Source organism: Nycticebus coucang, chromosome 4 (genome assembly GCF_027406575.1).
Source record: "Nycticebus coucang isolate mNycCou1 chromosome 4, mNycCou1.pri, whole genome shotgun sequence".
Classification (NCBI taxonomy): domain Eukaryota; kingdom Metazoa; phylum Chordata; class Mammalia; order Primates; family Lorisidae; genus Nycticebus; species Nycticebus coucang.
In genome coordinates, this window is record NC_069783.1 from 42874256 (window position 1) to 42899382 (window position 25127).

The 25127-nt window shown below is 36.1% G+C and overlaps 2 protein-coding genes across 3 annotated transcripts in view; one reads left to right on the forward strand and one right to left on the reverse strand.

Moving 5' to 3' along the window:
- Positions 1-25127, forward strand: part of CAMKMT (calmodulin-lysine N-methyltransferase) — a 389728-nt gene that overhangs the window by 107432 nt on the left and 257169 nt on the right. The window lies entirely within an intron of this gene.
- Positions 15940-16291, reverse strand: LOC128584099 (ubiquitin-60S ribosomal protein L40-like). Of its 2 annotated transcripts, XM_053588973.1 has the most exons (2): positions 16188-16291; positions 15940-16130 (listed from the first exon to the last, which is right to left on the reverse strand). In XM_053588973.1, the coding sequence occupies exons 1-2, from the start codon at positions 16288-16290 to the stop codon at positions 15940-15942; spliced, it is 294 nt and encodes a 97-aa protein (XP_053444948.1). In that variant the 5' UTR covers position 16291. The 2 variants fall into 2 exon arrangements, with proteins under 2 accessions (XP_053444948.1, XP_053444947.1); XM_053588972.1 differs by having other exon boundaries at positions 15940-16291.

Consider the following 25127-nt stretch of genomic DNA (forward strand, 5'->3'; position numbering starts at 1 on the left):
ACTATTTGCATAGTGTAAAGCATTATCTGTTTTTTACTTCTCTCAACAACCGTAGGTATAATCTCTCTTTTGATATTGTCAATTGGCTAAAAGTAATACTTCGTTGAGTTTTTATTTACATTTTATTGATTTCTAGTGGGGTTAACAACTTTTTATATATTGTGGTCCACTTGCATTCTTTCTATTGTAAATTGTTTGTTATTTTGTTTATTTCCTAATGCTGTATTTATCTTTTTCTTATTGGTTAATAAAAACTCTTTCAATATTAGAGATACTAACCTTTTTCTTTCATGTGTTAATATTTCTTCCCCTGTTGTTTAACTTTGGTATTTTTTAAAAATTGCTTTGAAATTGTTTCTACTATAGTTAAATATATTAATATTTTTCATTATGATTTCTTATCCCATGAAATGGTAATAATATTTATAGTAGTCCCCTCTTACCTGTGGAGATACATTCCAAGACCCCCAGTGGGTGCTTAAAATCACAGCATACCAAACTGTATATATACTATGGTTTTTAAAAAATGTATATATGCTTATGATAAAGTTTAATTTATAAATTAGGCATAGGAAGAGATTAGCAGCAATAACTAATAATAAAATAGACCGATCATAACAATTTGTTAGCATCACTACTCTTTCACTTTGGGGCCATTGTTAAATAAAATCAGGGTTACTTGAACACAAGCACTATGATGCCCCAACAATTGATGTCACACCAAGACAGCTACCGTGTAACTAACTGTGAGTGGTACATGTATATGCAAGATGGATATGTTGGGCAAAGCATATGTGATGATTCATATCTTTGGTGGGATGGAGTGGGACAATGCAAGATTTCATCATACTACTCAGAACATTGTGCAATTTAAAACTTGGGAATTATTTATTTCTGGAATTTTCTATTTAATATGTTTAGACCATGATTGACTATGGACCACTGATACCATGTAAAACTGTTGATAATGGGGGACTACTTTATTATTAAACTACTTAAATTACATATGGAATGCTTTAAATCAATGAAGTTCAAAGATAAACCAAAATATTGGTTATAGAAATTCCTGAACCACAGGCTTTGAAAATTACAAAGAGAATTAAGAACAGATAAAGATGTATGCAAATTTAAAGATAAAGGAAAATAACCAAGAGCAATTAAACATCCTAAGTTAGGGTAATAATTAAGAAGTAATTCAAGGAACTGAGATGTTATGGATGGTATATATGGGTGAGTTAATGAGGTAAATAGGAATTACCTTTAGGTAAAACATATATTTATGTATACACACATGCATACAGACACTCATATGTTTACATATATATATTTGTGTGCATGTGTGTATCTGAGATCTAATAAAAAGAAGAAAATGAATTTAAATACATATAGAATATATAAATATTAATATATACACACATATATAAAAGTGGCAGGTTTCTTTTAGGTATTATGGACAGTTATTGTGTTTTTGCATATTTTAAAAGTTATATTTTTAAAATATTTAAAAATATTTTAAATATTTATTTTAATATAATATATTAAATTATTTATTATAATTAATATATAATTTCTTATACAATATATCATTATTGTATAATATATTATTTATTATAATGAATATATAATATTATTATAATATAATATTTTAAATATTTAAATTTAAATATAGTAATATTTACCCTATATGGTAGATAGTATTATCTCCCTTTTTTAGGCATTTGGCGAGTAAATTGACATAATAGAAAGAACAAGGACTTTGCTGCCAAGTGGTTCTGTGGAGAAAGCGTAGGCACTTACTAGCGTGGTGACTTTAGTCAAATCACTTGTGTGTGAATCTTGTCTTTCTCATATGTAAAATGGAAATTAAAAATAGTACTTCAAGGGTTTGTTAGGAAGATTTTCATAGAAAACTATTTATGATTCCCCCCCCCAAATACACAATCCTCTTTTAATCAGTATAAGAAATTTGCTTTTGAAGTTCATTTGAATGATCATTTCCTGTTGTGAAGATTTAATGAGATAATAGATGCCATGGTAGTCAATTATTAAATGGTAGCTATCACTACTGTTGTGAGACTCAATCGAATAATTTGTCTAAGGTTTGACCTTTTTTTTTTTTTTGAATTTTTTTTTTACTGTTGGGGATTTATTGAGGGTACAAGAAACCAGGTTACACTGATTGCATTTGTTAGGTAAAGTCCCTCTTATAATTGTGTCTTGCTCCCAAAAGGTGTGTCACACACCACGACTCCCACCCCCCCGCCCTCCTTGAATCAGTCTTCAGAACCGTTCGCACTAAAATATGCCGTCTTAAACATTCATGATACAAATGCTCCCTATCTGTTTCTTCTTTTGTGTTAACAAATACTTATAGACAGTACAATGCAAACCAGGCCCCGAGGATACAAAAAAGTAAGACCTGGTTCTTGTTATGTAGGAACCTACAGTGGGTAGAGAGGAAAGGTGGGAGTCAGAAAGAAGAAATTGTTTTTTCTAAATTCTGCAAATCAGAAAAGAGCATTCTGGAATCTAGTTTTTAATAGATTTTGATTCTCCATATAGCAAAACACAAATTATGTGTTGATAAGTTTGAATGTTCTAGTCAAATAATAAAATATATTTATTTAGATACATTTAGTATCTCCTTATGTAATTATCAAATCAGTTTTCCTAGCTGCATTTAAATCTGTGTGCATTCTTTTCTTACTTCTCCTGAGACTGATGTGCAACTAGCCCATTTCACAACGCAGAGTACTAACCATTATAGGATCAAAGCAAATCAGCCCATTTCAGTTACCAACATGAGCAATAAACCAGAAGAGAGGAAAGATGAAGAAGCAGCTGATTTAATATTTTCTCTTCCAAAACAGCATATTTAAACAAAGAGCTCTACCCTGTTTCTTTTAATTTCTTCTGGATGTGGGGGAGAGGAGTCGAAAGAATATTTTCATTGGTGAAAGTGGAAATTGAGCTGTCACATAGCACATCCTCCTATCAACATTACTGAAGAGAGACATGGATTATTAGTGGCCAGTATATGCTTTTTGTGGGTACTTCCTTGCTGTTTCATCTTATGAAAAATGATGGACACCATAATAAGAAACCAGTTTATAATATGTGTAATTGGAACCTCATTAGTTGATATTACATTTTGTTTACAAAATTATTTACAGATGTTAATAATCTATGTTTTAAGACTCAGATGTTGAACCACTAACAAAATAATTCATTGTTGGATAAGGATTATAATAGTGGATGGAATATCAGAACTTTTTTTTTGAGACAGTCTCACTCAGTCATCCTGGATAGAGGGTCGTGGAGTCATAGCTCACAGCAACCTCAAACTCTTGGGCTCAAGTGATGCTCTCAGTTCAGCCTCCTGAGTAGCTGAAACTACAGGTGCCCACCACAACACCTGGCTAGTTTTTCTATTTTTAGTAGAGACAGTGTCTTGCTCTCGCTCAGGCTGGTCTTGAACTCCTGAACTCAGACAATCCACCCACTTCGGCCTCCCAGAGTGCTAGGTTTACAGATGTGAGCCACCTTGCCCGGCCTAGAACTTTTTTTTTTTTTTAATAAAAAAAATTATGTTTAGTACATTTTAGAAATAATTTCATAAAAAGTTTAAATTTTTCACAGTAACTGAGATAACGCCGGAAAGGCTATGTTAACCACTGTGATAAAAATGTGTCAAATGGTTTATGAAGTGAGTGTATGATGCCCCATAATCATATCATTGTATACAGTTATGATTTAATAAAAAAAATTAAAAAAAAAAGTTTAAATTTTTAAAATGTGGATTTGGAGAGAGACATTATCTAGAGAAAATATAAGTTAAATAAAACAAATTCCATCTAATATGGAATAACCAACTTCTGGACAATGAAATATTTCTATCCATGATTTTACTGTGTGGAAGTTTTTAGTAGCTACCTGAAGTTATGTAATATTAAAAAATCCTCTATCCTTGGAGAATTCATAGTTTAATGTGGATTAAGTAAACTGTGGTAGAAACCCAAATGATAAAAGCTAAAACAGTCTATGAACATTGTCTGTGGCTTGTTTTTGGTTACCACTGGGATATGCATCATTTATCTCTGCCCTTCTTTTACCACTACCTTTCAACGAGCAACCTGGAGACAATTTTCTACTTAGATATTATGCATGAGGCATCGTCCGAATTAAATACTATCAAACAACAATTGCAAGACTTTTAGCTCAGGTTATCTGGGTACTTGAAGCACAGGACAAAAAGAAGGAATATAATCCATTCACATCTGCATGTGTGCATATATATGTGTGTGAGCTTGGTAATAAACATTGTTCTTCTTTGGAATTATAAACTATTTCTTGAACTCAATGGAAAATTGGAGTGAAAAAATGATTAGAGTTGAGAGAGAGATTAAGAAAACAAAAGTAGTTACATACTAGAGTAATTTTTTCCTTTCCTTTTCCCTTTCCTTTCCTTCCCTTTCCTTCCCTTTCCTTTCCTTCCCTTTCCTTCCCTTTCCTTCCCTTTCCCTTCCCCTTTCACTTCCCCTTCACCTTCCCCTTCACCTTCACCTTTCCTTTCTTCTTGCAGCAGTCTCACTTTGTAGCCCCGGTAGAGAGTGGTGGCATCATAGCTCACATCAACCTCAGACTCTTGGGCTCAAGTGATTCTCTTGCCTCAGCTTCCCGAGTAGCTGGGACTATAGGTACCCACCACAACGCTTGGCTATTTTTAGAGATAGGGTCTTGCTCTAGCTCAGGCTGGTCTTGAACTCGTGAGCTTAGGTGATCCCGCCGCCTTGACTTCCCAGAGTGCTGGGATTACAGGTGTGAGCCACCATGCCTGGTCAGAGTAATTTTTTCAAAGAAAAATAGCCAGGTCAGCATGGAAGTCATTCAGTTACTATTTACTTCCTAATATGTCTGTCAACCTGACTATACCTCAAAACTCTAAGGCAGTAACTCCTTCTTTTCAGATTCAGATTCACCAAGCAACTGTATTGGATGTCATTCTTGACATTCCTCACCATGCAGGACCAAATGCTCCTCCTCCATATTTCAAATAACATTGTATGTTATCTCTATTAACTCTACTAACACCACTGTAGATTCACTGAAGCCCTCTGTATTGCAATTCTCTATTTCCATGTTTGCTCTCTGCTCTGCTAAAATATGAGCTCCTCAAACTAATAACTTTGCCTTTTCAGTGCCTGGTACATAGAACTGAGCAGTATTTATGATATTCAGTGTGAAACAATGACCAGGCACAAGACCGGTAAGACCTGAGAAAGAGTGATAGATGTGACTCAGGAATATATTATTATTATTATTATTATTATTATTATTATTTTTAGTTTTATCATCTTGTTAAGACTTTCAAGAAATAATACAAACCAAGTGTAGTAGATACACAGCCTCCATTCCAGGAATGACATCTGTGAGAAGCATGAACACTTGAACAAACATGGGATGGGCGGGATGAGTGGCAGGAAGACTGAGGGACAACAGGCCTAGGTTACAGTGACAATCTCTCCCCACCTGAGGAGGTGGAGAAGGGATCCTGCCAGCTAGCACCACAAAGAAAGGGATCTCTGGATCCAATGCCCCCATTTCTATGGACTAGGAGCTGGGGGGAGTAGCTAGACCAGAGACTTGGGGTCAGAGTTCAACAGTCAGGAGGACCTAGTTCCTGAGGTTGAGAAGGGTTCTGAAGGTCAGGAAGCCATCCTCTAAAGAAGACGCCCTCTGCATTCAATGGCTCCATAGCAGCAAAGCAGTTCCTTGCCTTCCACACTGCCCACCTCATAGTTGTAGTCCCAAGTAAGTTCTGTCCCAGTCCGGATTCTTTTGCTGGCAAAGAAGGCCACCCAGGGGAAGCAAAGATCATGGGTATCCACAAAGACATTCTGGACAAACAGGTTGGGGCTGCAACTGTGATTGAGGTAGCGGCCCAGGTTGCCTTCAAGTTTGGCGTCGATGATATAGCAAGACTCCTCACCATCATAGAACTGGCGTGTGTTCTTATGAACAGGTGCACTCTCCCCCTTCTCAATGGAGGCCATGTTGGTTGATTTAATGGCAATCCCATGGGTTGATTTTACTGCCACTTGGTGCTTCATTGGACCAGACATATTCTTCTTGTCCTCAAAGTCATCCTCTTCAGAGCCAGAGGAGATGGTCTGGATAGCATCACTGTCAACCGCTGTTGCTGAAGTCTGACCAGCAGTAGGCTTTCGGCTTGTCCCACTTTCCCCCTCACTTTCTGTGCTGCTGGGCAGCGTCAGGACATCATCAGGGTTGGACTGAGCAGAGGCCAGGAGTCGTTGGCTCTGATGCATCCTGGTCTTACTAGGTGGGCGGTGAAGTCCTTCAGGCTTCATGGGAGAAGGATTATAACCATAATTTTGAGAGCTTTCAGTAACTATTGACATTTTGTTTTGGTCATCAGGCTCCTCTTTTTTTGCCTTCTTGATGTCTCCCTCATCCTTGATGCCCAGTCCTGAGGTAGATGCCTTCTCAGCCTCCATTCTGCTTTCCCCTGCCCGGCCCTCCCCACCTTCGCTAGTCTTGAAGGATCAACGGCTATCAGAGTCAGCAAAACCACCTCACTGATGCTATTGCAGCTTAACCGTGAGGCTACTTTGTTCTTGGATGTCTCTTCAGAGGAAGGTGGATTGCAGCCACCTATAGGGACTGATGGAGTGACAGGAACATGTGGGGGTCCGAGGTCTGGAGGGCGGGAGTCTTTGGAATGGACTGTTTCAGACAGTCCATTCTCCTTCTGGCCCCGGGTCTGCCTCCGGGTGGCATAGGAATATATTATTATTATTTCAACAAACTATTTTTTTTTTTGAGACAGAGTCTCTCTCTATTGCCTGGCCTAGTGTGCAGTGGCATCATCATAGCTCACAGCAACCTCAAACTCCTTTGCTCAAGTGATTCTTCTGCCTCCAGCCTCCTGAGTAGCTGGGACTATAGGCACAAGCCACTATGCCTGATTAATTTTTCTATTTTTTATTTTTTTGTATAGAGATGGGGTCTCACTCTTGCTTAGGATGGTCTTGAACTTCTTGCCCTAACCAATCTTCCTGTCTCGGCCTCCCAGGGCGCTAGGATTACATTGCATCTGGCGTATTTGAACAAACTTGATTCTAGTTTTTACCAAAATAACATAGTAGAAAGAGCTAAAATGTAATTCTTCTGTAGCATGTGGTATTAGTTCAATATCCACCATGTTCTATATTTCTTTTGTATCCCCTTGAGCATTTAATAAATTTTACTAATATCTGATTTAAATTTTAAAGTAGATAAAGGCTTAACAGAAACAAAAGGAAACTCATAGTGAATGATAGGACTTGTCTTGAATAAAGGAATATAGATGGAGCCCTATTTGAAAGGTAGAGTTTTTAAACAAATAAGAATAGGCAGAAAATTCGTAAAGAAGCAATTGGTGTGCCCAAAGGAGAATTAGCAATGTCATGTATATTACAGGGAAGGCCCCCAAAATGCAGAAGACTGTTGGATACCTCAGTATGTTAAAGGGAAATTTCATTTAAAAAACTTTATGCATGATCACATATCAATTTTGATTTACTAGAAGCATATGGTGGGTGTATGAACAATTCCCTTCGAATCAAGATGCATCATCGTTTAGGAATATTCTGAAGGGGAGATAGTCTGTGACTGTGCTCTCTGAGAACCATCTGCTCGCCAAGCTATTTCCCTTAAAACTGAAGCTTTTTAGGATTTCCTTTGAAATCTTTTATTTCATATTATATAATGTGTGGTAAGTGAAATGCCAATGTATTTTGATTTTTCTGTGAGACAGGACTGAAAAATTATTTAACAGAATGAGGTTACCTTGCTTGATTTTTTTTTTTTTTTTTGGCCGGGGCTAGGTTTGAACCTGCCACCTCCGGCATATGGGACCGGCACCCTACTCCTTGAGCCACAGGCACCGTCCTACCTTGCTTGATTTAAAGAAACGAATTCTTCTTAATATATTTAAGACATCTAAAATGCCTTTTGTCCTTAGGGTAGCACTGTAGTTCTTTGGTGCTCAAGTTGATTTTGCAATTTAATACCGCACCTACAAAGAAAATTATAGTTTTTAAATTGTTTATTCCAAGTGTTTTCAAAATGAAGACCCTACAAAAGTGATAAAAATATGTTGTTGGAAGAAAAAAAGAAGTAGGAGATTATTAATTTCTTAAAGGTAAAGAATATTGCAAATTCAAAAGATCCCATTCATTGTCAATATGGGGTCCCTCTACAGGTTTGCTTCTTATGTTTTTAAAATGTGATATGTAATTACTTTGTAGCCTCAACTATTTACATTCTCTAACTGCTGAATCCTTTTCTTGCTGTGAAATGTGTTCATTTTATTGTGTGAGAATATTAATGTTATCAAGAATATTAGTGAAATGTTAATCTTGTCACATTCGGGTTTTTATAGTACTTTATACATTTTTAAGAATTTTGAGTTACCCAATTTTATAATCTAAATTATTTTGTGCGAAAACATGCTTTAGCATCATGTGTTTCATGTAGCAGTTTGCTCAATATTTTGGGGGGGACAGGGTAGGGGGTTGGATTAAATTATATCCACAGTTGCTTAATGGAAAGAGCACTTGTTTATAACCCATAGACTTAGTGGTCTTGGGCAGGTCATATAATTTCCCTGTTATTCAGTTTCCTCATCTGTAAAATGGAGATATTATCTCACATGGTTGGGCCAAGAATCAATGCTTATGAGTAAAAAGTGCCTAGCACATGACACAGGTGGGTATTAGCTATATCATTAGCTATTATTCTGCAGGTGGTTATTACTAAAGTAACACACACAAGTTTTTGGAAAATTATATGTAAGGTAGTTCTAGGTCATAAAGTCTGAGAAATAATTACAGTGAGGATATAGAGAGTTTAGGAAAATAAAAAAACTTAAAAATTGAAAAACACTGTAGAAATGTGTTGCCACAGTTATATTTGCTCATCTATTTATATAATCACCGTCTTTTAAAAAACACACAATAAAATTCCAGTTTGCTATAGTTTCATCATTGAGTTGACAGGAGCTTGGAGATTTGATCAATAAAACACACTTCACAGTAGGGTCAAGCCATGATGCCATCATAAGATGGAGAAGTAAGGATTAGACAGTATGCATGTGTCCACCCTGAGAACCAGTGGAGCTTTATAGGGCTGGTGTTTTAGTTATTTGTACATAACTATAAAATAAATTTGCTTAACCCTATTATAATTAACAACTATATTTAAACCATATTTCCCCACCTTGATTTGGAAATTAGTAAAACCATTTAAAACTGAAAAGCCTAACTTTAATGATTCAGGAAACAGTTTAAAGATAATTTGTGTAGGTGGCTGGAAAAAATTACAAAAAGTGAAAAGTATAGATGTATGATAAAGCCCAATTATACTGAATTCTAAGGTGACAGTACATTTTTGATTAAGCCCATTAAGCTTCCCTTATACTTCCTTCCCCTTTGCCGAGCTGCCATTTCTTAACTGTGAAAGGAATTGAAAGTCCATCAGGGCTTTTGTCAGTAGTAGCACAGAATAGTCATTTGAAGAAGATGGTGTCAGGCCAGACATGCAAAAATACGTAAAGAAAAAAAAAATGAAGGTGATAGACTTAAATTTAGGAATATTAGCACATTGACCATTCAGGTGTGAGCCAAGCTTGGTCACAGGTGAAAGGCGGGACTGTGAGAACTTGGGCAGCTGCCAAAGCTACCTCACTCACACAAAGGGCGGAGTGGTGCCTCCTCCACGCGCAGTTCTCCATGGCAAACAGCTGTGTAAGGCTGCCATGAAGGTTTTCCTATGCTAACTGTGGATTCAGTGTGTACAATTAAAAGCAGTGTATATTACATATTTTCTAGGGATTTGTGATTTGGTGACAAAGTTCTGAATGATAGTTAAATCCTAATTTTTTTTCTACAGAAACATGATGAATATCTGGATAGTTGGCTAAATTTTAAAATATTTGCCTAACATTTTAGCAATAATCAACATTTCAATAATAATTTTATTTGCTTTTTCACAGCTTTGGATTGGGTATTATTTTCTTTGTTTGTCCTTTGTTTGTCTGTTTTTTTAATTTTTTTTCCTTGTAATTTGCTGTGATTACAGATAGAGGTTTAGTGTTTGGCATCTGCAGGGTCATCAGATGATGGAATGTCTACAGCAATGTGGCACACAATATTTATTTTCATAGTATGAGTGCTACTTGACTCTGAATGATTTTTCTGTTATAAAATTTTCTTTGGTCCATAGGCCTACTTTACCTTGGCTTCTGAATATGCTGAAGTCCTTTACTTCTGCCCTTGGTTATAAAACCATTGTAAATGCTCTTAAATCTTTAACAAAGGTGTTGGCTATTTTAATTAGTATGAACAGAATAAAACCAACAGAAGCTGTCATTTGATGATTACAATAGAAAGATATAAACATTGTTTTTCTTTTCCAAGAAAATTATGTTGGCATCTTTGGTACATGCTGCTGTTATCCTTAAAAATTTGAGGTTATGAATCCTTAACATTAAACATTTTTTAAAAGGAATATCCTTGGCTGGGTATAGTGGCTCTTGCCTGCAATCCTAGCAATTTGTGAGGCTGAGGTGAGAGGATTACTTGAGGCCAGGGGTTTGTCAGAGGCCTGGGCAATATAGGGTGACACTATCTTCTACAAAAGAGATAAATATTACCTAGGTGTGCTGGCACTCACTGTAGTTCTAGCTATTTGGGAGGCTGAAGAAGGGGGATTGTTGGAGTCCAGGAGTTTCAAGTACAGTGAGATATGATGAGGGCATACAGAGAAGAAAGACCCTGCTTCAGAAAAACGAAAACAAACCAATGAAATACCTAAGAATACCACAAGGAACTGTCAGCTGTATAGTTGCTTCATTATAGAGTATAAAAAATTCCAGGAAGTTGGGAATAATTGTAGTAACTGGCATTTCACACGCAACAGATACTTTCCATAATTTTGCCCCTTTGCAGTGAATCTCAGCATAATACCTCTCTTGTGTGGCCTAGTTGGTACAGCATGACACCAAATGACATCAAGATTAGCAACTGGGGAACAACTTTGTGAAACTGTTTATGGAAGTGAATTTGCAGAGTTCAAGACTGTGGGTTTTTTTCTGTCTCAAATCATCTAGCAACTTCAGATTCAGGCAGAAGTTGGAGTTTATTTTACAAAACACGGAAAAGCTTTTACACCAGTCTTTGAGGTAAACCGGTAGCAAAAAGTGAGGCCACCTGCTGTTAAGAAAAGTGCTTACACATTCAGCACATTTCTGTCCCCAACAGAGGGTACTGCTGAGTAAAACGCTGCCATTATTGTTCAGATCCTATAGGTGGCAGCAGTTCCTACAGTTTCAGAACATAACAATAGCTCGATTTCTGGGGCTAAAAATAAAGCTGTCATGACCTCGCAGGATCTTTATACTGTAAGGGCTCTTCTTTGAAATGTGATACGTGAGAAAATTACCATTAATTTTTAATTTCCCTTTTAAGATGTAAGTAGCTTATCTTTCTTTTAAGTTCCATTTTGAATTTGAAATCGTGTCCCTAAACAGGCGTTAGCCATAATTTTATGGTGTTACATTATGAAGTATAAATCTTTAGGTAATCTGAGGGAAAGATATGATAGAAAGTATTTTTTTCCCTTTTTCTCCCCACCCCCGTCCTCTGCCCCAATTACTAGAATAATCCATTGTTAATTTCGACTGCTGCAGTCTTGAGAAGGAAGTCTTAGTTGCTATACAAGCATAATTTTCCTCACGTTCAGGAGCTGAGTGGTTAATGGTTTAACATTGCCATTCAACTTAGAGGCTTTGAACCAAATTGTAGCACCTATAAAAGAGTGATTTTTGTAACCGTCTTTAATAAAAAGGGGCTTTGAATAGTACTGTAGTTTCTGCTGGATGACTCAGAACTGAGGACGTTAAGTACTGTATTCTTAGAGCAGCTTACGTTTTGCCTCTGAGAAAAAGCAGAGTCCTTGTCACTTTGCCTGGGTCCTTGCATATACACCTATACACATGGACACACCATCCAGAATAAACTCTACCTTAGATATAAAGCTTGTCATTCATTCCGGTTTAATGGTTGAAGTGATTATTTAAACACTTTTTTTCCACGATAACTTATTTTGTTTCATTCAGATTGTAAGATCCTAAATGCAACAATTTTTTGGTTCAAGTCAAAATAGAGTTAAGCCCACCTATGAAAATATTTATTCAGAAATTAAGCAAACCTTGTTCTTTTAGTTTCAATGAATTATCCAGCAACTTTAACATGATACTTTATTCAAATTAATATGAAAATATGAGAATTTTATCTCTTTTTAATTTTGGAAGGACTAGGTTCTCTTTATTTCTCATTTGAGATCACAGAATAGTAAAGTCGCTGTAATATATGAGTATGTGATATCTTAATGTTTTTTGAAGGGAATGGATTAAACTTATTCTTTTGGAATTGATCTTTTATCACCTAGAAACATTTTTAAACTGTTCAATCACAATTTTTAAAATGAATCTAAATCTATTAAATGAATTATTATTGAACTATTTCAAGTTAAAACATAAATATTTATATTTATCATGTTTATCATACACAGATGCATATATCCCTTTCTTGTAGATAAAAGAAATACAGCTTTTTGGGTTGTGGAACATTTGGATCATGTAAAGAGGAGATACATGCCCGTATTTCTCTATCGTCCTTCTATTTCACTAACGTTTATTCAACTGTACCTTCAGAATGATCTTTTCATAAAGAATGAGAGTGTTGTGTGTACTTCCATATTCCAATTTGTGGATGTAAAAAGAAACAATATTATAAAAGCAAAAAGTTTGCTAAGAATGGTATATGCTCTTAATTGTTAAATGGTGCATTGTCTACTATTAACAAATTATATTGTTTTTAAAAAGGCTACTAGGAGCAAAAATACAAGTCAATTTGTTTTTGAATACTTTTAATATATTTTATATAAAATATATTTTTGATGGTTGATAGTTTGATTAAATGGAAATATATATTTTTTGTTGTTGCTTTTGTTTTTAGCATAATTATCAGAGCTAGCTGACCAGGAAGAAATCCATCATTTACAGCAAGGCTCTTTAGGTTCCCTGCAAGCATTGTGTCTGTCTTCTCTTTGACAGTATTTTAAGCACCAACATAATATACTACAAAACAAATTACACAATCTTTTTGGAATTCTTTTAGACCCTTACGTTAAAATTAACTTCAGCTCATGTTTCTTAGATAAATTGTAAACATGCAAGGGTGATCGCTTTTCTCTCATTTGTAAATTTTACAGAGTGTTTTAGTAACATGATGTATGTCTTTCAGTGAATTTATATTGCTATTTAATAAGATATTCCCTAATGTTAAAGTTGGCATTTATATCGTGTAAGTAAAATTATTTTGATGAAAGAAAAAGCTTTTTATGAATCAAATATTATGAAAGCTTAGAGTTGTTTGCCACAATTAAAATGTATGTAGTTTAAAAAAATAAAGTAAAAAATATTTTAGGCAGCATAAACATGGGGAAAAATGACCTATATCATGAAGGAAGAATAGTTTAGACTCATTTAAACCCAAGTTTTAGAAGTTTCAATTCCTTATAATTTAAAATGTTGCTGATTCATTTGAAAATGAATATGCATTTAACTTCCCTATGATATTAAACTTTAATAATAATAAACTTCAATATTAGTAAAATATTACCTAAAAAATTGTTCACAGAAATTGTTGACATGTTTGAAGGGTAAGATAAGATTAACTTGCATTTTTTGAGGTCAATTTTAGGGCTTAAAGAATAGTGTAATAGACTGATAAGAGAAAGACTTTTTAGGAGAGAGAGTATAGTGACTGATATGCCTGAATCTGAGAAAGCAACAGATGCAACAAACCCCTGATTCTGTATAATGGGTGGTGAATGGAATTTTCTCACTAATAGAATTTTTCTGTTTAACCTATTATCCACATATACATATTGTGCATGTGACCGGTTTTATAAGCATTAGAATATGATAAAATAAATTTAAACGTACCCTAAAAATAATTGTTTCTAAAAAAAAATTAGGGGGTTATGGTTATTATCAGGAGCAATTTATTGCTGTTATAGAGCTTTCCTTGTGGGGGAAAATAATTTGATAATAATTGAAATTTCTGGTTACCTGGGACCTAGATAAATGAGTTTGTTAATAGTAATTCTATACGTTTAAGGATATTTATTTATAAACATTTAGGCAAAATATTATTATATAAACACAGTTCTATTCTGAGCAGAACCTCTGGGGCCTGGCCTGTTAGGAGCCCTAGGTGAGAAGCAAGAGCTGCCCAGCAGGAGGGGAACAGGGAGCAGAGCCTCATTGCTTGCATCACCACCTGGGCTTCACCTCCTGCAAAACCTACTGTAAACTGTGCATGCACAGGGTCTAGGTTGTGTGCTCCTTATGAGAATCTAACGCCTGATGATGGGGGGGAAGATGTTATGTGCTTGAATCATCCTGATACCATCCTCTGTTATAGCCCCCACTCCTGCTTGTGGAAAAATTGTTTTTCATGAAACCAGTCCCTGGTATCATAAAGGTTGTGGATCACTGATTTAGAATATGAATAACTAACTGGGTGCCATGCTTCACACTTGTAATCGTAGCACTTTGAGAGGCTGAGGTAGGAAGATTGCTTGAGGCCGGGAGTTTGAGACCAGCATGGGCAACATAGTGAGACGCTATCTCTATAAAAAAGGAAAACTGAGCCAGGTGTGGTAAAATACACCTGTAGTCCTAGCAACTATAAGGCTGAGGTGGGAGGTTTGCTTGACCCCAGGAGTTTGAGGGTGTATGAGCCATTATAACACCACTGCACTCCAGCCTGAGCAACAGATCACTTAAATACATACATACATACATACATAAAATGTGAGCACTTCAAGCAGCCATTTTTCTGAATGCCCTACAAATTCCTAGACCCTAAAAATGGTCTTGTCATTTACCTTAGGTGAGCCCTCTTTTCATAGGCCCAAAACTCTGTAGAATCCATCTTGCATATTATTTATGAGCATGTTTCTTTTGTAAGAAGAAGAATAATGATTAGGAAGTTAAATTAGTATTATAAATACCCCAGGTATTCCAGCCTATGGGAGAAATTATTTTCTGCCTTCATGGGATCCATATCGTCTTTATGTGCATCTGGTCTCATAGCCCAGAAAAGGGGTCTTCTGAGCCAATGAGCCAATGACTTATAAAAATTAGGCTCTGCTGAAGGTTAGCATTTCCTAAAAAGGCACCAACTATATCACAAAGAGTTATAAAGCCAATGCTATAGCTTTGAGTGCTCTCAAATAAAATCAGCACATATACGTAATATGTGTGCTGTGGGCAAGGCATGTGTTTCTACATGTGAAAACACAGTAGAACCCCATAGTTGGCCACCTCCCTACGTTGACCACCTCCTGAAGTTAACTCAGTTGTCATAGACGGGACATGCACCACATGAATGTATCAGTACAGTAGGCCTAGTTCCTTATGTTGATCACCTTTGTATGCTGATCAGGTGGTCAACTCAGAGGTTCTAGTATACCATGAAGGTTTCTGCAATGCACATTTTCCCCTGTAGACCTGAGACCAGCCCCATCTGCTCTCTTACCTAATGGATATGTCACCTTGGATCAGTATGGGAAGAACAATGCTGAATGTAAAGTTTAGTCTCCTTTTAAGGTTGACTCCATTTAAAGTCAACTTCTCATTCAATTTAAGTGTTTTTTTTTCTTAGTCTCTCTTTCAATAAGACATGATGACAATTATTGTACTTTACTTTTTTTTTTACTGCTCCAGTCAACAAAAGGGTAACTTTGAGGCCTTAGGGCCATGAGGCTTGGGCAGGAGGCTGCCCTGTGGAGAAAGGAAGGGCTTTATTTGACCTTCTTGGGGCACAGATTGTTGGGGTGGCCACACTTCTTATGGCAGTTGACAGCACAGGGGTGCAGGCGAGCATGACATTTGCGGTAGATCATCTTCTCACAGTTGTACTTCTGGGCAAGCTGGCAGAGGGAAGGCTTAATGATGCCGCCTCTCAGATAAAGCATCAGGTGCAGGGTAGACTCTTCTCTGGATGTTGTAATCTGAAAAAAAATCAGACGCTGCTGGTCAGGTGGAATGCTCTTCTTATCTTGGATTTTGGCTTTGACATTCTCAATGGTGTCACTGGGCTCAACCTCAAGGGTGATGGTTTTGCCTGTCAGGGTCTTTACAAAGATCTGCATCACTACGTCAGCTTGGTCACCTCACTGAAGAGAAAAAGGGCGACCAGCTTTACTATTTTTAATGTGTATGGATCATATACTCTTGAATTCTAGTTTTAGTCTGTTGTACTTCTAAATTTTGCTTCTAAGGTGTTGAGAATTCACGGTAAAAGGAAGTATAAAACCTACCATGTAGCTGAAATTCTAAGGGAAAATAATGCTGTTGCAGTTATCAATGTAAAACAAAAGTAATTATATGAAAAATTATTCATTAAAAAAAAGAATGTTCAAGTAAAACTAGGCTTCATCAAAAAAAGAGTAGACCCTGAAGACCCTTTGCATTGTAAAATTCTAATAATGTTGTGATTCTCATTCATTTTGGAGGGTGATTTGAACAGAACTTCTGAATATCCTGAGACTTTAAAAGTCTAATATGATATTAGAATTATCATAGAAAATATATTTCATAGAAGTCTGAATAATTGCCTCCTTAAAAAATATATTTCCTTGTGAAATCTCTAAGGGACTGAGCAAGTTTATAAGAACTAAGGGTTGAGGCTTGGTGTCTGTAGCACAGTGTTTACAGCGCCAGCCACATGCACTGAGGTTAGCAGGTTCAAGCCCGGCCTGGGCCAGCTAAACAACAATGACAAGTGCAACCAAAAAATAGCTGGACATTGTAGGGGGCACCTATAGTCCCAGCTACTTTGAAGGCTCAGGCAAGAGAACCACCTGAGCCCAAGAGTTTGAGGTTGCTGTGAGCTGTGATGCCATGGCACTCTACCGAGGATGACATAGTGAGACTGTTTAAAAAAAAAAACCAAACACCTCATACTGGTACCCCAAGTCTTCTTTGCAAAAACGAGGACCCAAATTCTAATGAGGAGAAACATGCTCCAGAATGATATGAGGCTACTGGGAGGGAGACATGAAGTACAGTTGTTAGCAGAGCAGAAACAAAAAGAGAAAGGTAGAACCAAAGTTTTTTCTTCTTTATGAAAGTTGACAAATGATTGTAATATTAATATGGAAATACAAAGGATCAGTAATAGTCATGATCATCTTGAAGGAAAGGAAGAAAATTGGAAGATTTATATTATCAGACATCAAGGCTTATTATAAGGCTACAGTAATTAAGATAGCATGGTGTTGGTGTAAGGAATGGTAAAAGTCTAATGTTATAAAATATAGTCCAAAACCAGACCCACATATATGTGGAAACTTGATTTTATAACATAGGCAGCACTTGAGAACAATGAAGATGAGTGGTATTTTCTTTTTCTTTCTTTTTTTTTTTAATGAGTGGTATTTTCAATAAAATATTCTGATCCAGCTGGATAACCTTATAGAAACAAACAAACAAACAAACAAACAAACACAACCCTCTACCTCACACCATGTACACACATCAATTCCAAGTGGATTATAAATCTAAATGTGAAAGTTTAGGCAGTACCTTCTAATAAAAATATAAGAATATATTCATGATCTTCAGGTAGGCAGACTTCTTTTTTTTTTTTTTGATACAGAGCCTCAAGCCGTCGCCCTGCATAGAGTGCTGTGGCATCACAGCTCACAGCAACCTCCAACTCTCCAACTCCTGGGCTTCAAGCGAGTCTCCTGCCTCCACCTTCCAAGTAGCTGGGACTACAGGTGCCTGCCACAATGCCCAGCTATTTTTTGGTTGCAGCCGTCATTGTTGTTTGGCAGGCCAGGGCTGGATTCGAACCCGCCAGCTCAGGTGTATGTGGCTGGCATCTTAGCTGCTTGAGCCACAGGCGCTGAGCCCAAAGTCTCATTTTGTCACCTTCTGTAGAGTGCTATGGTGTCATAGCTCATAGCAACCTCAAACTCTTGGGCTCAAGTAATTCTCTTGCCTCCCAAGTAGCTGGGACTAATGTTAGAGTGTAGAGTGTAGAGTGCTATGGTGTCATAGCTCATAGCAACCTCAAACTCTTGGGCTCAAGTGATTCTCTTGCCTCCCAATTAGCTGGGACTATAGATGCCTCTCATAATGCTTGGCTATTTTGAGAGACGGGGTCTCACTACAGCTCTCAAACCCATGAGCTCATGTAGTCCACCCACCTTGGCCTCCCAGAGTGCTAGGATTATAGGCATGAGCTACTGCACCCAGCCTCAGACTTCTTAAACAGAGCAAAAAACATAGCAATACAGAAAAGATTGATAAATTGGTTTACTTTATTACAATTGGGAATTTCTGTTACTGCAGGACACTGTTAGAAAGTAAAAAGTAAGTTACAGAGTAGGAGGAGGTATTTGCAATGCACAGAACTAAGGACTTATTTCCAGAAAATAAAGCGAATTCTTATAAATCAACAGGAAAAAGAAAGATCTTAATTTCACAAATGCAGAAGACACAATCAGGCACTTCACAAACACTAAACCCAAAGGGCCAATAAACAGAAAAAGATAACCTAAGTAGTCACTACAGAAATGCAAATTAAAACCACAGTGAGGTATCAATACATCCCCGACAGATGGCTTAAATTAAGAAAACTGACAAACCCAAGTGTTGGTAAGGATGTTGAACTGAAACTCATATGCACTACAACTGAAAGTGGCAAAACTGTTTTGGAACACTGCTTGACAGCATCTACTAAAACTGAACATATATGTACTATGGTTCCTGGAAACCCCATTCTCAGGTATAGCAGACCATACAGAAATGTGTGTATATATGTGTGCCAAAACGCATTCCAAGAATGTTCATAGTATTTTTGTTAATAGCTAAATCTGGAAATAATTCAAGTGACCGTAAACATTCAGATAGACAAATAAATTGTGGTTTATTCATATAATGGCATCTATAAAAGCAAAGTCAACTCCTACACACACCACATCCTGGATAAGTCTCACAAACAACATTGAACAAAAGATAGCGGATTCAAAATAGTACCATGACGTATTATATAATGATGGGGATATGTTCTGAGAGATGCGTCGTTAGGTGCCGTTGTCGTGTGAACGTCAGCCCTACACATTCACACTATTATACGTCCTACTGCTCCTAGGCTGCAAATCTGTACAGCATGTTAATACTGAATACTATAGGCGAATATAACATGGTAATATATATCTAAACATATCTAAACGTAGAAAAGGTACAGTAAAAATACATTATTATAATCTGAAGGGACCACTCTCATTAGGTTCTTCATTGACAGAAACATTGTTACAGGGCTCATGATTATACTATATAATTCCATTTATATAGAGTTCAAAGGATGGTAAAAGTAAGCTTCAGTGTTAGAAATGCAGAAAACAGTTACATCTCGGAAAGAGAGACGGGCATAAAGGAGCTTTGGGGTGCTGGTAATATTCCATTTCTTAAACTGGGTGATGATTACATGGGTGTGTTTACTTTGTGATAATTCTTGCAGCCACAATCTTCTTTACTTCTGTATGTATGCTGTTATGTAACAAATAAGTGTAATGAAAAGGTAACAGGAAGTTTTCTTTTTCTCTCTCCTTTTTTCCTCCCAAGCTTTTCAAATAGAGAGTAGAGACAAACAGTTCACAAAGTAGATAAGGAGATTTTTCTGGTTTGGACAAAGTGGTTCACAGATGAGATAAATGAGTATTTTTAATTTAGCCTACAACTCATAATATGTACTGGCCTTGTTCATAGAATGCCTCAAAGTTGTGTGGCTCTGGGGGCTGTTGTTCTTTACCTACATGGGATGCTGTCTATGAACCTGAATATTGTTTAAGGCCAGAGGGTTTAGTCAGGGAGCTTTTTACGTTATGGTATCATGGCAGAATTTCAAAATGAATTAATGAGATGTAATAGTGGATTGTAATACTTAGATTAAAAATAACAGAAAAGTAAACAAAACATTACAAACTAATGGCTGTAAAAAGTAGCAATGTGGGCTCAGGGGGTAGGGCACTGGCCCCATATACCGAGGGTGGGCAGGTTCAAGCCCCGCCCTGGCCAAATTGCAACAAAAAAATAGCCAGGCGTGGTGGCAGGTGCCTGTAGTCCCAGCTACCTGGACGGCTGAGGCAAGAGAATCACCTAAGTCCAGGAGTTGGATGTTGCTGTGAGCTATGTGACGCCACGGCACCGAGGGTGATAAAGTGAGACTCTGTCTCTACAAAAAAAAAAAAAAGTCGCAATGTGATCCTTATGCTTTGAAAAGTAACAGAATGGAAAAAATAATAGTAATATTAGAAAATTTGGATTATTGTAAAAAGAATAAGAAAAATTCGATTTAAAGTGAAGTTAAAAGACTTTCAATGAGAACAGTGTTTTTATATCTTATCATAAATCCATTTAATATGGCAATGTTTTGTAGTTGAATCTATATATCATACATACAGTTGTTTTATTATATGTATTATTGGGTCATCTTAAGTCAAGATTCCAGGTGAACAAGTTTTTGAAACATGATAGCTTAGTCGGGAATTTGAGTACTGCAGATGTGAGATTTATCATCTATATCTAACTCTGATTTTATTGTTCACTTAATTTGAACAATAGAGGGAAGAAAGGCAAAGATTAAACATAAATCTCTGAGAAACTGTATGAGGATGAATGAGATTATGTCTCTCATAAAGCATTTAAGTTCTTATCTATAGAAAACTAGCATGTGAAAATAAAGGGTATTTACCAATATCTTCTAACATTTAGTTTAAATGTTAACAGATTATATTTGAAAATGAAACTTAGTCTATAACTAATAGTTTATTTCCTCTTAAAATTGTTATCAGCTAAGGTAGTTCCTTATTTTCCTGCAGTTTACACTTAATTTCTATTTTCCTATTTTGTGATGGTCAATACTTGTTTCCAATAGGGACAACATTAAACTGTAAAATTTCTAAAGTATTCTAAGTTCCTCAATTACTCTTATTTCTGGATAAGAAAAGAAGCATTTAAAACAGTATTTTTTAAATAAAAAAAAAAATCTTGGTATGTACTGTAACTAAGGTGTTTTGCATCTAAGAATGTACGTGGCCAGCTTAACTGAGGTCAAGAGCACTACTGTGATGACATCTCTGATGAATCTTTTGGATCCAGTGTTGTCGATGATGTTGGTTTGTGGATTTGGCCTTCTTCACCACTTGGTTCCTTGTTGGTGTTAATCAGTAATTATAATGTAATTCGTGACAGAATATTATTTAAAATTTATCAGCACTCAAAATGGGATACAGTTTTTTTTTTTTTTATTGTTGGGGATTCATTGAGGGTACAATAAGCCAGGTTACACTGATTGCAATTGTTAGGTAAAGTCCCTCATTTGTTTTGTTTTTTAAATCAAGATAGGGTCTTACTCTGTTTCCCAGGCTGGAGCGCAGTGGTACCATCATAGCTTTCTTCAGCCTCAAACTCCTGGTCTCCAGTGATCCTCCCACCTCATGAGTAGCTGGGACTACAAACACGAACCACAAAAATACATAAAAATACAGGTAGAGACCAGTGAATCAGAAACACAATATATTCCTGCAATACCATTTATGACCTCTCAGTCATTCATGGTTACCTACAAGGTATCAGAAAAGTGGCCTCATTTTAATAAAGTTATCTAAAATAAACATAGATAACCAGAAAATCATGAATGCTGCCCTGAAATCTCAGAATAAATGCCAAAACATAAGAGGCATCAGATTACTCTGAATGCCCTGAGTTCCATTTGCACTGAATATTTTATAAGTAAGTGACTACTAAATAAAAAGCCATCCGAATAGTAAAAAAAAAAAATAGGCTTTTTCTTAAGGTATTCACACCTACTTTAAGGGTTTATTGTGGCAGAACTTGGTTCTTTGATATTATTTATTAGGGCTAAGTTATCTGATCTTTTGGGGCCATACAGTATCTTAATATTTTGCTGTATTAAGCAATAGTTAACAGAGAAAAATGACTTTCCTTTAAACATTAAATAATTAAAAAGACTTTAGAAGAAAGTCACCTGTGCCAGAAGCCTTACTCCCAAGAAACAAAGATCTCTGTATATACTCTATTTGAAAACAAAGTAGCAAAACTTTTTTTCTAAGTTTTAATTCTGAAGTTCTCTTTCAACCCATTTGAAAATCATTTCTCTCTTTCTTGAATTGAAACAATTCAGAGTATGCTCTCTTTTTTTTGTTTTGCAAAGTGCTAATCAAAAATGGTTATTTGATAATAATGATTTTTGCTTTTTGTTGTTTTTCTTCTCCGTGAGATATTTTTCCTCTCAGGGCAAGTTGATGAGGGCCCTTCTGACTACTGGATTTTTACCTGCTGCCATTGAATTTTCCTTTTTGAAGTGGGACTAAGCTTTTGACAGCTCTTTCTTTGGTAATTCAGAGAAGAAAAAGCCTTCAGGAGAAAATATTTGTATTTGATTTTAAGGGAGAACTAAATTTCTTTGTTGTTTGGTTTTTTTTTTTTTTTTGGAATTGTGTTAAAGAAAATTATGAAATTGTAATGGCTAAGTGCATATTTTTGAAGGTTTTTGTTTATTTCTTTCATTTTTGTTTATTTCCTTCATCAAAAAAACAAAAACCAAAAACACCCCACAAGCAAACCAGTGACTGTTAACCCTAATTTATTTTTACTCTTCAAGTGACATTACTTTTAACTGGCTACATTTGGATAATAAAAACCATGGATTTTAAACCACTTAGTAATTTGGTTTCATTTTTAACACAAATAACGCCTTTTCTTCCATTTTATATAAACTTCAAACAACATATGTTTTAACTTACTGCCAAATAAGAAGAAATGTGTTACATTAAAGTGCATGTTGTTTGCTTGCGCATTTGGAAATACCATTCATTTTGAGGCAATTTTGAGTTATTTTTCTGTCACTTTGTATTCCTATTCAAAGAGACATACAGAAACCCTCACTCAAAACAGCTCCCTTAGGATTTACACTTGGATGTCAGCAGACTTGAGCGGAGGCACAGTGTACAGCAAGCTTGGGTTATCAACATGTCAACTCCTAGTGACTTGCATTTATTATCAGCCTCTGAATGGTGTCCTCTTAGAATTCTGAGTGGTATGTTAATAACATTTCTTTAATCTTTCGGTGGGCAAGAGAGATGCTACCTCATTTTTGTTTTCTTCCCTCTGTTGATATAAAAAGAATGAGATACTCTCCCTCTCTAAGATTTGGCCCCAATTTTAAAACTGGGCATTGCTAAGGGATAATGGTCATACAGAATGTGAAACATTAATAACATAAAAGACTGAGATATAAAAATAGAAACTTTTTCAACGTTAAGGTACCATTCGCAGTATTGGATTGTTTTTCAATTAATGAAATGAAGCTCAGGTGTTAGAGAAATTTAGAGAAAAATAGATTTTGTTATATTCGTATTGTCGACTTTAAGGACTAGAGACAGATTTTGGGTTGAGAATTCTGAGGAACAAAGGAAGTAGCAGACATAGATACTAATACCTATTTTGCCTCTGACTGGCTATGTGACCTTGGGCAAGCCGTTTCATTTTCTGAGCCACAGGTTCTCTCCATCCATGAAGTTTAAGTTCTTATGTGATGGATGGCAGACACAGTGCAAGAACACTACAGGATGGTAATGGGAACCCCAGGGTGCCAGGAGGACTGACGTGCATAAGAGGCACTGCCTCTGACTTAGTCTCTTGGAGTAGCAAAGAAATACCTGGGAAATGGAGGTTATCAAAAAATAGCCAATAATATGGATGTCCACCTTTTTGTTTTGTCTTTCCATCTATTATAAATTGCAACAAATTCAATTTAGTAGCCACCAACAAAAAATGGGTTAATATTTTACTCAAAGGAAAAATAGCATATTTGTTATACTGGTGGGTATACATATGTACATATGCTATTTTCTCCATTGAGAAAATATGGTAGCTTCCTTATTTTCCTCAGTTTAAAAAGTTTGTTAAAGAGTAATTTGAATCTTTTTTAGTGTTCATCAGCAGATTATACTGCAAGCTCTGTGTCTGGAAAGAGTGTGAAATGTTTTGTAATTCAAGGAGCCAGTTTGCCAGTTTTTTCTCCACACCATCTATTTGTCTCTCTTCTATATCTAAAATGATATCCACATCACTGTAAAATCAAAATGAGCAGTATATTTAGGCTTGAAAATAATCTCATTGCTTTTTTTTTTTTTTGTTAAGAAGCAAATCTCGTGTTCATTTTGGCAACACACAGACTGAAGGGGACCAATATAGAGACAGAGAAGATGAGTGTGGGCCCTGTGCAAGGATTTCTGGAGTGTTCCTTAAAAAAAGAAAAACAAATGCCTCTGCAGTCTTTCATGAGTTGATATTTATTATTTGAGGAACAAGTAGAAAAAGTACATATATATAAAGTTTTAAAATAATGTTATAGTTTTATAACATTGTTAAAAAATCGTGAAAATATATTGTCAAAAATGTCATTTCTGGTAACTTGACTTTGTTTTGGGTTTTTAAAAGCTTTTATAGGGTTCATTTTAAAACTGTCCTTCATTGGTGGCCAAGGATGTCAGTCAGGAGCAATTCTTACTCACTAATAGTTGTTGGCAAGTGACACAAGCAAGGCAGATTTGGACGCAGGCTGAAGTGTCTGGTCAGGTTCCATTCCTGTGACCAGGTAGCTCCAGCGGTGGGATGTAAATTTCTTGAATCTCATTTATTGGCAGCCCGCAGAGAAAGCTAGCAGTCAACAGGATCAACCAAAAGTTTTACTCTTCTGGGCGGCGCCTGTGGCTCAGTGAGTAGGGCGCCGGTCCCATATGCCGGAGGTGGTGGGTTCAAACCCAGCCCCGGCCAAAAACCACAAAAAAAAAAAAAAAGTTTTACTCTTCTTTTATGGCATTGCTTTTAGTAGATCCAGTTTCATTTGTATTAACGATTAAATTAGATTTTTTTCACATGTAATTGTATG